General features: G+C 46.5%; 1 protein-coding gene across 2 annotated transcripts in view; it reads left to right on the plus strand.

Moving 5' to 3' along the window:
* aldh1a3 (aldehyde dehydrogenase 1 family, member A3) overlaps positions 1 to 13,331 on the plus strand; it is a 604,785-nt gene extending 591,454 nt beyond the window's left edge. For both annotated transcript variants that reach the window (XM_078241032.1, XM_078241033.1), the window contains exons 12-13: positions 1,994 to 2,068; positions 12,000 to 13,331. In XM_078241032.1, the coding sequence (XP_078097158.1) occupies positions 1,994 to 2,068; positions 12,000 to 12,072 (148 nt within the window). In that variant the 3' untranslated portion in view covers positions 12,073 to 13,331. The remainder of the gene's footprint in view (positions 1 to 1,993; positions 2,069 to 11,999) is intronic.
* The last annotated feature ends 64 nt before the right edge of the window (positions 13,332 to 13,395 follow it).

Here is a 13,395-nt window from a genome sequence, read left to right on the forward strand (position 1 = left end):
TTCTTTGATAAAAGGGTCATTTTCAGGTTGGTGGAGAGCCACAGGAATCAGTGCTGTAGCCTCAACTAATCAAAATCTAATTTTGTTATTTGACTTGGGGGTAAAGGGATGAACTGTATTGTAGCCAGATTTGCCAATGATATAAAAATAGGTCAGAAAGCAAATATTGAGGGGGGTACAAAGAGTCTCCGAAGGAATATAAACAGTGAATGAGCAAACATTTGGCAGGTGGAGTATAATGTGGGAAAATTGTGAGGTTGTCCACTTTGGCAGAATATTATTTTAATAGCGAGAGATGGCAGAATGCTGCAGTGCAGCTGTATGGCCTTGTACATGAATCAGGAAAGATTAGCATAAGGCACAGCAAGTAATCAGGAAGACAAGTGGAGTGTTGGCCTTTGTTTCAAGGAGAATAGAGTTTAAACATCTCTCTGTAACTGTCCAGGGTATTGATGTGACTGCACTAATGTACTGTATTGTGCTGCACTCAGGTTTCATCCTCTTACTTAAGGAGAGATATAATTATATTTGAAGCAGTTCAGAGAAGGCTCACCAGGCTGATTCCTGGGATGAAGGGGGTTTGTCTTATGAGGAAAAGTTGAGCAGGCTGGGGCCTGAACTCAATTGGAGTTTAGAAGAATAAGAGGAGATCTTATTAAAACATAAAACAAGTTTGTGAAGGGACTGGACTGAGTCTTTCCCTTCCTGTGGGAATCTAGAACCAGGTGGCAGAGTCCATAGAATCATAGAATCCCTACAGTGCAGAAGGAGGCCACACGGCCCATCGAGTCTGCACCGACCACAATCCCACCCAGGCCCTACTACCATAACCCCACATATTTACCTGCTAATCTCCCTGACACTAGGGTCAATTTAGCATGGCCAATCCACCTCACCCGCACATCTTTGGACAGAGGAAACCGGAGCACCCGGAGGAAACCCACGCAGACACGGGGAGAACGTGCAAACTCCACACAGACAGTGACCCGAGGCCGGAATTGAACCCGGATCCCTGGCGCTGTGAGGCAGCAGTGCTAACCACTGTGCCACCGTGCCAGGGTTCCAAAATAAGGAGCCTCCCATTTAAAACTGAGCTGGAGAGGAAGTTCCTCTCAGAGGGTCATTAGTGTTTGGAATTCTCCATCCCAGAGCGTAGTGGAGGCTGGATCACTAAATATGTCCCTGGGTGAGTTGGAGAGATGTCAGATTGAAAAGGGTGTCGAGGATTATTGGGGGGCAGACAAGAAAGTGCAGTTGAGGTGACAATCAGCTCAGCCGTGATCTCACTGAATGGTGGAGCAGGCTCGAGGGGCCGAATGGCTTCTTATGACTTTAATCTGTTTGTCTTGCCCATGAGGACTCTATAACACGGTGGCACAGTGCTAAGCGCTGCTGCCTCACATCACCAGGGACCCGGGTTCAATTCTGGCCTTGGGTGACTGTGTGGAGTTTGCACGTTCTCCCCGTGACTGGGTTTCCTCCGGGTGTTCCAGTTTCCTCCCACAGTCCAAAGATGTGCGGGTTAGGATTGGCTATGCTAAGTTGACCCTAGTGTCAGGGGGATTAGCAGGGTAAATATGTGGGGTTACAGGAATAGGGCCTGGGTGGGATTGTGGTCGGTGCAGACTTGACGGGCCTGATGGCCTCCTGCACTGTACGGATTCTATGAACACAGGTAACTGGCAGCGACACTCAGCCTGATGAGGTACCTGGTTAAATACTGCATGATGTGGAGATGCGGCGTTGGACTGGGGTGGGCACAGTAAGAAGTCTCACAACACCAGGTTAAAGTCCAACAGTTTTATTTACCTGATGAAGGAGTCTGAGACTCCAAAAGCTAGTGCTGCCAAATAAACCTGGTATTGTGAGACATCTTACTGTAAATACTGCATTACAGAGTATCAGCCAGCAGATGGCAGACTCTACCTCACCTCATCAAGTCCCTGCACTGGGAGATACAGAAGTTTAAGATCTATTTCTGTTTGTGTTTCAGGATTAATTGCTACAATGCCCTTCATGCTCAGGCACCTTTTGGAGGCTTCAAGATGTCTGGAAATGGAAGAGAACTGTAAGAATTTTTATATCATACATTATCATCTGAATATGGTTCGAGCCAGTTAGTTCCTCTTCCTGTGTCTCAATAAAAATATTGAATAATCTTCTCTTTTCCGTCAATCCACTGAGACTGTCTGACCCGCTTGCCCCTCTATTTTCAGTCTGTTGGTTAATGTAAGTTATATCTCAATCAAAATGACAATCTGAGACTACAGTTTGTAACTGTGTAGGACTCTCAAACCCAGGGGAATGACTGGATATTGGACAGGAACAGCTCAGGCTGTGGGAATCTTATTGGGACAGGAGTTCAGAGTGCAGCTCTTCCCAGGTGTAAAATGAGGGCTGTTTGGGACTATTTCCGAGCCCCCCCCCCCCCCCCCCCCGCACCAGCGGGCAGTGCCACACCACAAGCTTCCGGGAGCTGGTCTTCCCATTGGCAGCATCTGCATCCACTGTCCAATTAAAGGCAGCGGATGGGTTCCTCGAGCTCTCCATCCAATCAGATGGTCAGCAGATGACATTGCTGCAATAGTCGGACATCCTCCATTGAGGTACCTGCTCTGTGGCCACAGCTGACAGCACCCCCCGCATCATTGGGGGGGAAATTCCCTCACAGGATGCTAATCCTGTTCGGGGGAGTGAGGGCAGTTACTCCCCAGCCCTCATCCCTCTCCAATACTCAGTAAGATGCTTCCAGGCACCTCCCCAGCTTTGGTTTCAGCAGGGATCCTGTTTGGGGATGGGAAGATCCCAGTGATCATAGAATCATAGAATCCCTGCAGTACAGAAGAAGACCATTTGGCCCATCGAGTCTGCACTAACTCTTTTTTTAATTCATTTTTGGGACATGGATGTCACTGGCAGGCCAGCATTTATTGCCCATCCCTAGTTGCCCTTACTCAGAGGACATTTGACCGCATTGCTGTGGCTCTGGAGTCACATGTAGAGCAGACCAGATAAGGATGGCAGATTTCCTTCCCTAAAGGACATTAGTGAACCAGATGAAGTTTCCGACAATCGACAATGGTTTCATGGTCTTCAGTAGATTCTTAATTCCAGTTTTTTTTATTGAATTCAAATTCCACCATCTGGCGGGATTCGAACTCAGGTCCCCAGAACATTAGCTGAGGTTCTGGATTAATTGCCTAGCGATAATACCACTCGGCCATTGCCTCCCCAAAGCCACTGACTCTGTCCCTTTGACTGGGGCTAAAGCACTCTTCACAACCTTGTGGTCATGTTTAACCTTGAGCTGCAGTTCCGACCACAAATCCACACCATCACTTCCACTTTCACAAAGTGTAACCTGGTCGACTTTGCCCCAGTCTCAGCTCATCTACTCCTGAAACCTTCATTCATGCTTCTGTTACCTCAAGACCTCACACGTTTCCCGTGGCTAATCTATCTAAGCCACACATCTTTGGACCGTGGGAGGAAACCGGAGCACCTGGAGGAAACCCACGCAGACACGGGGAGAACTGAAGACAATGGCTTCACAATTTGGTTAGAAGGGATTTCCGCTCAGTTCGTACTGGGTATCAGACATGCAGCAATGATAAATCATTGAGATTGGCGGGGTCAAACTGCTGGATGTTGTCAGTGGAATTTGTTGTGTTTTGGGATGATGGACAGAATGAAGATGAGAAATAAGAAACTCCACAGTCACCCGAGGCTGGAATCAAACCTGGGTCCCCGGCACTCTGAGGCAGCAGTGCTAACCACTCTGCCACTGTGCCACCCAGTCCATTGCAGCTGATTTCTATTTTGTATATACGCAGCAGAACAGAAAGGTCCAAGGAGTATCCTAATCTGGGGGGAAGGACTGGGAGTGAGCTGAACTCCTCTGGATGCTCAATAGCTAAAGTTGCTTTAATTATCGACTGTCCCTCAATTGGAGGATGATGAGTTTCTGCCGTGTGTCTTCATGTGTCTGAACAGGCCGATTCTCAACCCGCAGATCTTTGGCCATGTAATAATTTCATCGTGACTTCAGGTTAAGAAGGGTTTATTGACAGCAATGTTTATATGCACAAGCAATGGTCTGACAGAACTAGACACGACTAAACTCTCTGCTCCCCGGCTCCAACTGAGGTTCCTCCTTGGCCCAGGACACTGTCCTCGCTCCCGATTGGCTCGGCTTCCCACACTGACTCTTCATTGGGTTCAGCCCGATCACATGACCCTCAGGGATCACCCCCCCCCCCCCTTAAAGGGGCCATGCTACCACACTCTTTCCACCTTGAACTTTGGAGTTCATCAATGGAGAAAACAGAAGGAACATCATTAAACATAGGCAAGCACAACTCAACAAGACAAGCAGGGGACCATCACAGTTTCAATCTGTCTGGAGGAACATTTCAATTCAATACTCTGATCTTCAGTGAGTAAGGTGTCTGAGAAAGCTTCGGCAAATGGTAAACTCACCATTCCAGGATCGAGACCCTCTTCAGTAGCTGTTGTCTCCTTAGTTTCAGCAATTACCGAGTGCCCTGGCTCCACACTTACGATGTGGAGATGCCGTGTAGATGGTGTAGTTCCTTTGTCTCATCTGCTTGGCAGAGTTTCGCAGCTGGTCTGCATCCTGAGTGCAAGTTGAGAACATGGATTCGATCTTGGTTTCCAGGCTGCGGCATTTGCTGTAGAGCTGGTGTATGAGGTGGTTGAGGAGTGTGAGAGAGGTGCAACGGCAAAGTCTCTCAGCGTAGTCTGTGTTATAGATTGACCTGAGTGGGTTCGTGATCCGTAGTCCTTTCGGTATCTTGTCTGCTACTTACTTACTACACTTACCACACTTACTACAGGGATCCCGTTATCAGCAACTGCTGAACTCCAGTCCTTTACAGGGGGTGCCTGTTGATGCCCTGCATCAAGCCCAACTCTTTTCCTCAAAAGATCCACATGTTATTTTACAAGGCAACTTTGTACTTCTACAATGTAGGAGACTGGTCCAGTTCTTTCCACAATGTCAGTCTTGCTGCATGGTTCCAGGCCACGACTAGATCATTAACTTGGAAATCACTGCTCAAAACATCCTCCCAAGGCTTGGATCCAGACTCCACTTGGAATAAAAACAGGAACTGCTGGGAATACCCAGCAGGTCTGGCAGCATCAGTAAAGAGAGAAGCAGAGCTTAAAGCCATGATTTTCCTGGCTCGCCATGCCTGGCACAATCTGCGCCAGTCCTGGAAAATTGTGTGGGGGCCTAAAAACGGATTTAACGCCCAGCACCAAATGCAACACAATCGTCCAGGTCCCTTGCACCAATTCTCCCAGCTCTTCGGGTCTTCGGGCGCAGCAAGAACCCAGCAAGAATCACTACTGGTCTCCATTAGCAGAGATCAGGTGTGATACTCGCACCAGGGGTTTCGGAGGCTAATGAAGACCCTGGCTGCTCCGGGACATGGCTGGGCAGTGCCAAATTAACACATGGGTGTAAATGGGGGTGGGGCCTGAGTGGGGCCCGAGGGCGGCACGGTAGCGCAGTGGTTAGCACTGCTGCTTCACAGCTCCAGGGTCCTGGGTTCGATTCCCGGCTCGGGTCACTGTCTGTGTGGAGTTTGCACATTCTCCCCGTGTCTGCGTGGGTTTCTTCCGGGTGCTCCGGTTTCCTCCCACAGTCCAAAGATGTGCGGGTTAGGTTGATTGGCCAGGTTAAAAATTGCCCCTTAGAATCGTGAGATGCGTAGGTTAGAGGGATTAGTGGGTAAACATGTGGGAGTAGGGCCTGGGTGGGATTGTGGTCAGTGCAGACTTGATGGGCCGAATGGCCTCCTTCTGCACTGTAGGGTTTCTATGATTCTATAATGCCCTGATGCTAGCAATCTGTGTCAGGAAGGGGGTGGGGAAACATGCTGCTGATGGTGAGGGGGGTGGGGGGGGGGAGGGGAGATGGGGTGGGGTGGGGTGGGGGGGGGGAATCTTCGGGTGCACTGTGAGATTGGGGCACCGTATAAAACTGGCGACCAACCACTTTGCAGTCGGACTCACCAGTGTGATTCGGCCCGGGCCCCCCCCCCCAAGAACCAGCACACAATTCATTGCTCTCCCAAAAAATGCTTGAGCGTGGGACAATTGCGGTTCTGTCCACACCGGGTAGACTGGTGTGGGCCACTTCAGTTTTCTCGCCTTTATAGAAACATAGAAACTAGGAGTTGGGATGTTGTTGAAGTTGTACAAGACGTTGGTAAGGCCACACTTGGAATACTGTGTGCAATTCTGGTCACCCTATTATAGAAAGGATATGATTAAACTAGAAAGAGTGCAGAAAAGATTTACTAGGATGCTACCAGGACTTGATAGTTTGAGTTATAAGGAGAGGCTGAATAGACTGGGACTTTTTTCTCTGGAGCACAGGAGGCTTGGGGTGATGTCATCGAGGTCTATAAAATAATGAGAGGCATAGATCAGCGAGATAGTCAACATATTTTCCCAAAGATTGGGGAGTCTAAAACTAGAGGGCATAGGTTTAAGGTGAGAGGGGAGAGATACAAGAGGGTCCAGAGGGGTAATTTTTTCAGACAGTGGTGAGTGTCTGGAACAAGCTGCCACAGGTAATAGTAGAGACAGATACAATTTTGTCTTTTAAAAAGCATTTAGACAATTACATGGGTAAGGTGGGAATAGAGAGATATGGGCCAAACGTGGGGCAACTGGGACTAGCTTAGTGTTTAAAAACAAAGGGCGGCATGGACAAGTTGGGCTGAAGGGCCTGTTTCCATGCTGTAAATCTCTGTGACTCTAAGCAGAGTAGGCCATTCAGCCCTTCAAGCCTACTCCACCATTCATTTTGATCATAGCTGATCATCGAATTCAATATTCTGATCCCGCCTCCACCCCCCCCCCCCCCTCTTGGTCCCTGCAGACTCAAGAGCTATATCAAATTTCTTCTTGAAATCAGACAACATTTTAACCTCAACTACTTTCTGTGGCAGTGAATTGCACAGATTCACCACTCTCTGGGTGAAGAAATTTCAGCTGGGAGAGGATGTTCGAGGGTAAGTCCGCGTCTGGCATGTGGGAGTCTTTTAAGGAACTATTGATAAGGCTGCAGGATAGGCATGTGCCTGTAAAAAGGAAAGATAGGAAAGGTAGGATTCGAGAGCCGTGGATAACCAGGGAAATTGAGGATCTGATTAATATGAAAAGGGAGGCGTACGTTAAGTCCAGGCAACTGAAAACAGATGGAGCTCTGGAGGAATACAGAGACAGTAGGAAAGAACTCAAACGGGGAGTTAAAAGGGCAAAAAGAGGTCACGAGGTGTTCTTGGCAGGCACGATTAAGGAGAATCCTAAGGCATTCTATTCATACGTTAGGAACAAAAGAGTTGTCAGGGAGAAAATCGGTCCTCTCAGGGACAAAGGGGGGGAATTATGCTTAGAACCCAAGGGAATAGGGGAGATCCTAAATGAATACTTTGCATCGGTATTCACGAAGGAGAGGGGCGTGTTAACCGGGAGTGTCTCGGAGGGAGGTGTTGACCCGTTAGAGAAAATCTCCATTACAAGAGAGGAAGTGTTAGGTTTTTTAGGGAACATTAAAACTGACAAAGCCTCAAGGCCTGATGGCATCTATCCTCGACTGCTCAGGGAGACGAGAGATGAAATTGCTGGGCCTCTGACGGAAATCTCTGTCGCTTCTTTGGGCACGGGTGAGGTCCCTGAGGATTGGAGGATAGCGAATGTGGTCCCGTTGTTTAAGAAGGGTAGCAGGGATAACCCGGGAAATTATAGGCCGGTGAGCTTGACGTCTGTGGTAGGGAAGTTGTTGGAGAGGATTCTTAGAGACAGGATGTATGTGCATTTAGAACGGAACAATCTCATTAGTGACAGACAGCATGGTTTTGTAAGAGGGAGGTCGTGCCTTACAAATTTGGTGGAGTTTTTTGAGGAAGTGACAAAAACGGTTGATGAAGGAAGGGCCATGGATGTTGTCTATATGGATTTCAGTAAGGCATTTGACAAAGTCCCACATGGCAGGTTGGTTAAGAAGGTTAAGGCTCATGGGATACAAGGAGAAGTGGCTAGATGGGTGGAGAACTGGCTTGGCCATAGGAACTGACACCTGAAGGGGCTTGGAGCTCCGAAAACTTGTGTGGCTTTTGCTACCAAATAAACCTGTTGGACTTTAACCTGGTGTTGTTAAACTTCTTACTGTGTTTACCCCAGTCCAACGTCGGCATCTCCACATCTTGGCCATAGGAGACAGAGGGTAGTGGTCGAAGGGTCTTTTTCCGGCTGGAGGTCTGTGACCAGTGGTGTTCCGCAGGGCTCTGTACTGGGACCTCTGCTATTTGTGATATGTATAAATGATTTGGAAGAAGGTGTAACTGGTGTAATCAGCAAGTTTGCGGATGACACGAAGATGGCTGCACTTGCGGATAGCGAAGAGCATTGTCGGGCAATACAGCAGGATATAGATAGGCTGGAAAATTGGGCAGAGAGGTGGCAGATGGAGTTTAATCCGGATAAATGCGAAGTGATGCATTTTGGAAGAAATAATGTAGGGAGGAGTTATACAATAAATGGCAGAGTCATCAGGAGTATAGAAACACAGAGGGACCTAGGTGTGCAAGTCCACAAATCCTTGAAGGTGGCAACACAGGTGGAGAAGGTGGTGAAGAAGGCATATGGTATGCTTGCCTTTATAGGACGGGGTATAGAGTATAAAAGCTGGAGTCTGATGATGCAGCTGTATAGAACGCTGGTTAGGCCTCATTTGGAGTACTGCGTCCAGTTCTGGTCGCCGCACTACCAGAAGGACGTGGAGGCGTTAGAGAGAGTGCAAGGAAGGTTTACCAGGATGTTGCCTGGTATGGAGGGTCTTAGCTATGAGGAGAGATTGGGTAAACTGGGGTTGTTCTCCCTGGAAAGACGGAGAATGAGGGGAGATGTAATAGAGGTGTACAAGATTATGAAGAGTATAGATAGGGTGAACAGTGGGAAGCTTTTTCCCAGGTCGGAGGTGACGATCACGAGGGGTCACGGGCTCAAGGTGAGAGGGCGAAGTATAACTCAGATATCAGAGGGACGTTTTTTACACAGAGTGTGGTGGGGGCCTGGAATGCGCTGCCAAGTAGGGTGGTGGAGGCAGGCACGCTGACATCGTTTAAGACTTACCTGGATAGTCACATGAGCAGCCTGGGAATGGAGGGATACAAACGATTGGTCTAGTTGGGCCAAGGAGCGGCACAGGCTTGGAGGGCCGAAGGGCCTGTTTCCTGTGCTGTACTGTTCTTTGTTCTTTGTTTGTTCTCCTCACCTCAATCCTAAAAGGTTTACCCCTTATCCTCAAACTATGAGTCCCAGTTCTAGACACGTTCACCATTGGGGACATTCTTTCAGAACCTACCGTATCTAACCCTGTTAGAATTTTATAAGTAACTATGAGATTCCCTCTCACTCTTCTAAACTCCAGTGAACATAATCCTAACCGACTTAGTCTCTCCTGGTATGACAGACCTGCCATCCCAGAAATCAGCCTGGTAAACCTTCACTGTACTCCCTCTTTCGCAAAACTACACACAATACTCCAGGAGTGGCCTCATCAACTCCCTGTACAATTGCAGTAAAACATCTCTATTTCTATCATCAAATCAAATCGCTTTGAAGGTCAACATACCATTTGCCTTCTTTAGTGCCTGCTGTACCCGCGTGCTTACTTTCAGCGACTGATGCACAAGGACTCCAAGGTCTCGTTGCGTATCCACCTCTCTCAATTTACGCCCATTCAAATAATAATCTGCCTTCCTATTATTGCTACTGAAGTGTATAACCTCACATTTATCCACATTATGCTGCACCTGCCATGAATATGCCTACTCACTCAACCTGCCCAAATCACACTGAAGCATCTCTGCATCCTCCTCACAGCTCACACTCCCACCCAACTTTGTATCATCTGCAAATGTGGAGATAATACATTCAACTCCCTCTTCCAAATCATTAATATATAATGTTCAACAGTTGGGGTCCTATCACAGATCCTTGCGGAACCCCACTAGTCACTGCTTGCCAATTGGAAAAAGATCCATTTATGCCAACTCTTTGCTTCCTATCTGCTAACCAGCTTTCTATCCATCTCAAGACATTACCTGCAATACCATGTGCTTTAATTTTGCATAGTAACCTGTCGAAAGCCTTCTGACAGTCTAAATAAACCACATCCACTGGTTCTCCTCAGTCAATTCTACTAGTTACATCCTCAAATAATTCCAATAGATTCATCAGGCATGATTTCCCCTTTGTAAATCCATGCTGACTTTGTCTGATTGTACCACTGCCTTCCAAATACCGAGTTATGAAATCCTTGATAATGGACTCTAGCAACTTCCCCAGTACTGACGTTCGGCTCACTGGTCTATAGTTCCCTGTTTTCTTTCTACCTCCCTTTTTGAGTAGTGGACTTACATTAGCTACTCTCCAATCTGTAGGAACCAGTCCAGAGTCCAAAGAATTTTGGAAAATGACTACTAATTATCCTATTATTTCCAGGGTCACTTCCTTATGACATTTTATTTTTGGAAAATGCCGCCCACCTTTTCAAATTGAAGACCTTTCACTCCTAATGTTAACTATATCCTTCCTGCTGATCACAGAGTATGTCCAGAATTTCCAATTTTTAATTCAGACGTCCAGTATCTGCAGTATTTTAATTACCCACTTGAAGTGGGTCCAGCAACACTGCTAAAAGAACTCACTTCATTGATGAGGCAGTCGGTGTCCCTTATCACTCTGTTACCATGGTGAGCTGAGTACAAAGCGTGCTCTACTTGAGAGAATCTATAATAATCTTGCCAAGGCCAGTCTTACATCACCGTAACCCTTTATTGGACACAGCACACAGCATGTAGGTCCAATCCCGGAGACCCACAGAATACCGGCCTGGGTTGAGGCAGTGGGTATTAAGCCCCCGCTGCTCATTTCCCACTGGACACCCCCTCCCTCCCCCCTCCCCCCGAATTGACCCATCCATTTGAATTGGATTTGCACTTTTCATAAGTTGGTTGGCAGATTGTGACCAGCTGATCAGACAAGGGTGAGGAAGGAGATGCTGTGCATGCCGTTAGTCTCATTGCGATATTTTGAGTAGTGGACCTTCCCTGACTGCGGTTTGATATAATTTAAGCAGGAAGCCCATTGGCCGCTTCCTGTTGCTCGAATTTTGGATGTGTTCACAGTTAAAGTCAGTATTTGCAGCTTTACAGAACGATACACTGCCTGCTTTCCCTACCAGTGGATTTAGTCACAGGCTAGCTCAGATTTGAAGAATGTTTATAATCTTCAAAACCAAAAATGAAGCCTAGTAATTACTGAGAGTGATGGTTTTGTGAAAATTTAGTTCTGACATCAGCTTCCTGTCACTACTGTTTGACAGAAGTGCTAAGCTGGTGTTTAGCAGTGATGTCTCCTGCAAGCCCAGTGTTTTGATGGGAACACTGGCCACAAGTAATGTCCAGGCTGAAATGGGTATGAATAAGGAAGGTTTCAATGACCAATTTCACTGGTTGACTGTCAGGCACCTGGCAAAGGGATGAAGTTTAATATCATAGTCTTGGGTTTTGCAGTGTAGAAGTTGAGAAATTTCAGCAAAGTGATTCATTCCTGCGAGGACAGAAAGGAGAGTTCCTTCTCTCTGCCTTTCTACCGACTCGGGATCTGCTTTAGGTGGGGGTCAGGCAGGAAATGGGGAGGATGTTCAATATGATATCAATGAGTCTGCACCTCTCACATCAGACCAGTGAAAGTCTCGGCACATTCACTGATTTGGGAATAGCAGTTTGACCAGGGAAACTGTACAGATATTGGAGATCATTCCGACAGCGCATGGTGGTGATGAGGATTGAGATTTGCGGGTAATCGTCTTGTAAATGTCTGCGGGTGATATTCTTTGATCAGAACTCTGAGTGAATGAATCGCACTGAGTTTTATTGTGTTGTGTCAAACAGGGGTGAATATGGACTGAGGGAATACACAGAAGTGAAAACCGTCACTATCAAAATCACACAGAATAACCATTAAACTGACAAGAAACAGATCGTGAAACGGCAGAAGAGGTCTGAAGAAAAACTCCATCAAAAAGACAACGCTGACAAAACCAAGTTTTTTAACTAGACAAAGTTTGTTAAGTTCCTAAGAAATAATTTCTGACTTTGCACAAAAGAAAATATTTTGTATTCTTTGTAACTTAGAATTTGTAGATTTGGTTTAATATACAGCATTCTATAATGGTGACTGCAGGAGCTCACCCTTTGTATTCATGTGGCGATGCTGGTTAATGGCAGGTTTAAGCTGTGGAGGATTCTGGTTAATGGTGGCAATAGATTAATTTACTAGCATGGTGAGGAAACTTGCCAGCATTTACTGGACAATGTTATAAATTCACACTCTTAGCATGGAGCTTTACTACACCGTGGGCGGCATGGCAGCACAGGGGTTAGCACTGCTGCCTCACAGCACCAGAGACTTGGGTTCAAATCCCGGCTTGGGTGACTGTCTGTGCTGAGTCTGCATGTTCTCCCTATCTCTGCATGAGTTTCCTCCGGGTGCTCCGGTTTCCTCCCACAATCCGAAAGACGTGCTGGTTAGGTGCATTGCCGCGCTAAATTCTCCCTCAGTGTACCCGAACAGGCGCCGGAGTGTGGCGGGTAGGGGAATTCACAGTAACTTCATTGCAGTGTTAATATAAGCCTACTTCTGACACTAATAAATAAACTTTAAAAAACTACTCAGTGGGAGGGTGTTAGCTGGACTCAAACTTTCTATCCAAGAACAGCCACCCAGTAGATAGACAGGCATCTGACATTTTAGAATGACTTTAATGTGAAAAGATATCCCATGGTACTTCACAAACAGGTAATGAGAAATCAGTTAGCAAGGATCCAAGCTCATTGTGGGCAAAGCTTATTGCAAAGGCTGTGAATTTGTAAAATAATGTTAATAATGTAGAAGCAAATATATATCTAAGTGTGCACATCTCAATCTTGGAGTGAGACATGTTAAATTGTTCGTGGCTAGGCCTCATGTAGAATCAGCAATGGGCTATGGAGGTCTCAAGTTAACAATTGTTAGTATCTTGATCATTTTGCTTCGGTTGCAGTTTTAGCTTCATCACGATTTCTTTCTAGTAAATGTCATGCAAGTGTATAAGGGTTTAATCGATGATTTTCTCGTTTTTGATTAACTAATGAAGGTCCGTTACAATGCAATATTTTGTTATAAATTATTGTTCGGATTATGAGAACTGTTTCTGTATTTTGATTAAACTAATTTTTCATTGTAACATTTCTGAGAGTGTGAGGAACTCTCAACGCCCTGGGTTAGAACATAGAAAAGCTACAGCAC

The sequence above is a fragment of the Mustelus asterias genome, chromosome 24, assembly GCF_964213995.1.
Source record: "Mustelus asterias chromosome 24, sMusAst1.hap1.1, whole genome shotgun sequence".
Lineage (NCBI taxonomy): Eukaryota > Metazoa > Chordata > Chondrichthyes > Carcharhiniformes > Triakidae > Mustelus > Mustelus asterias.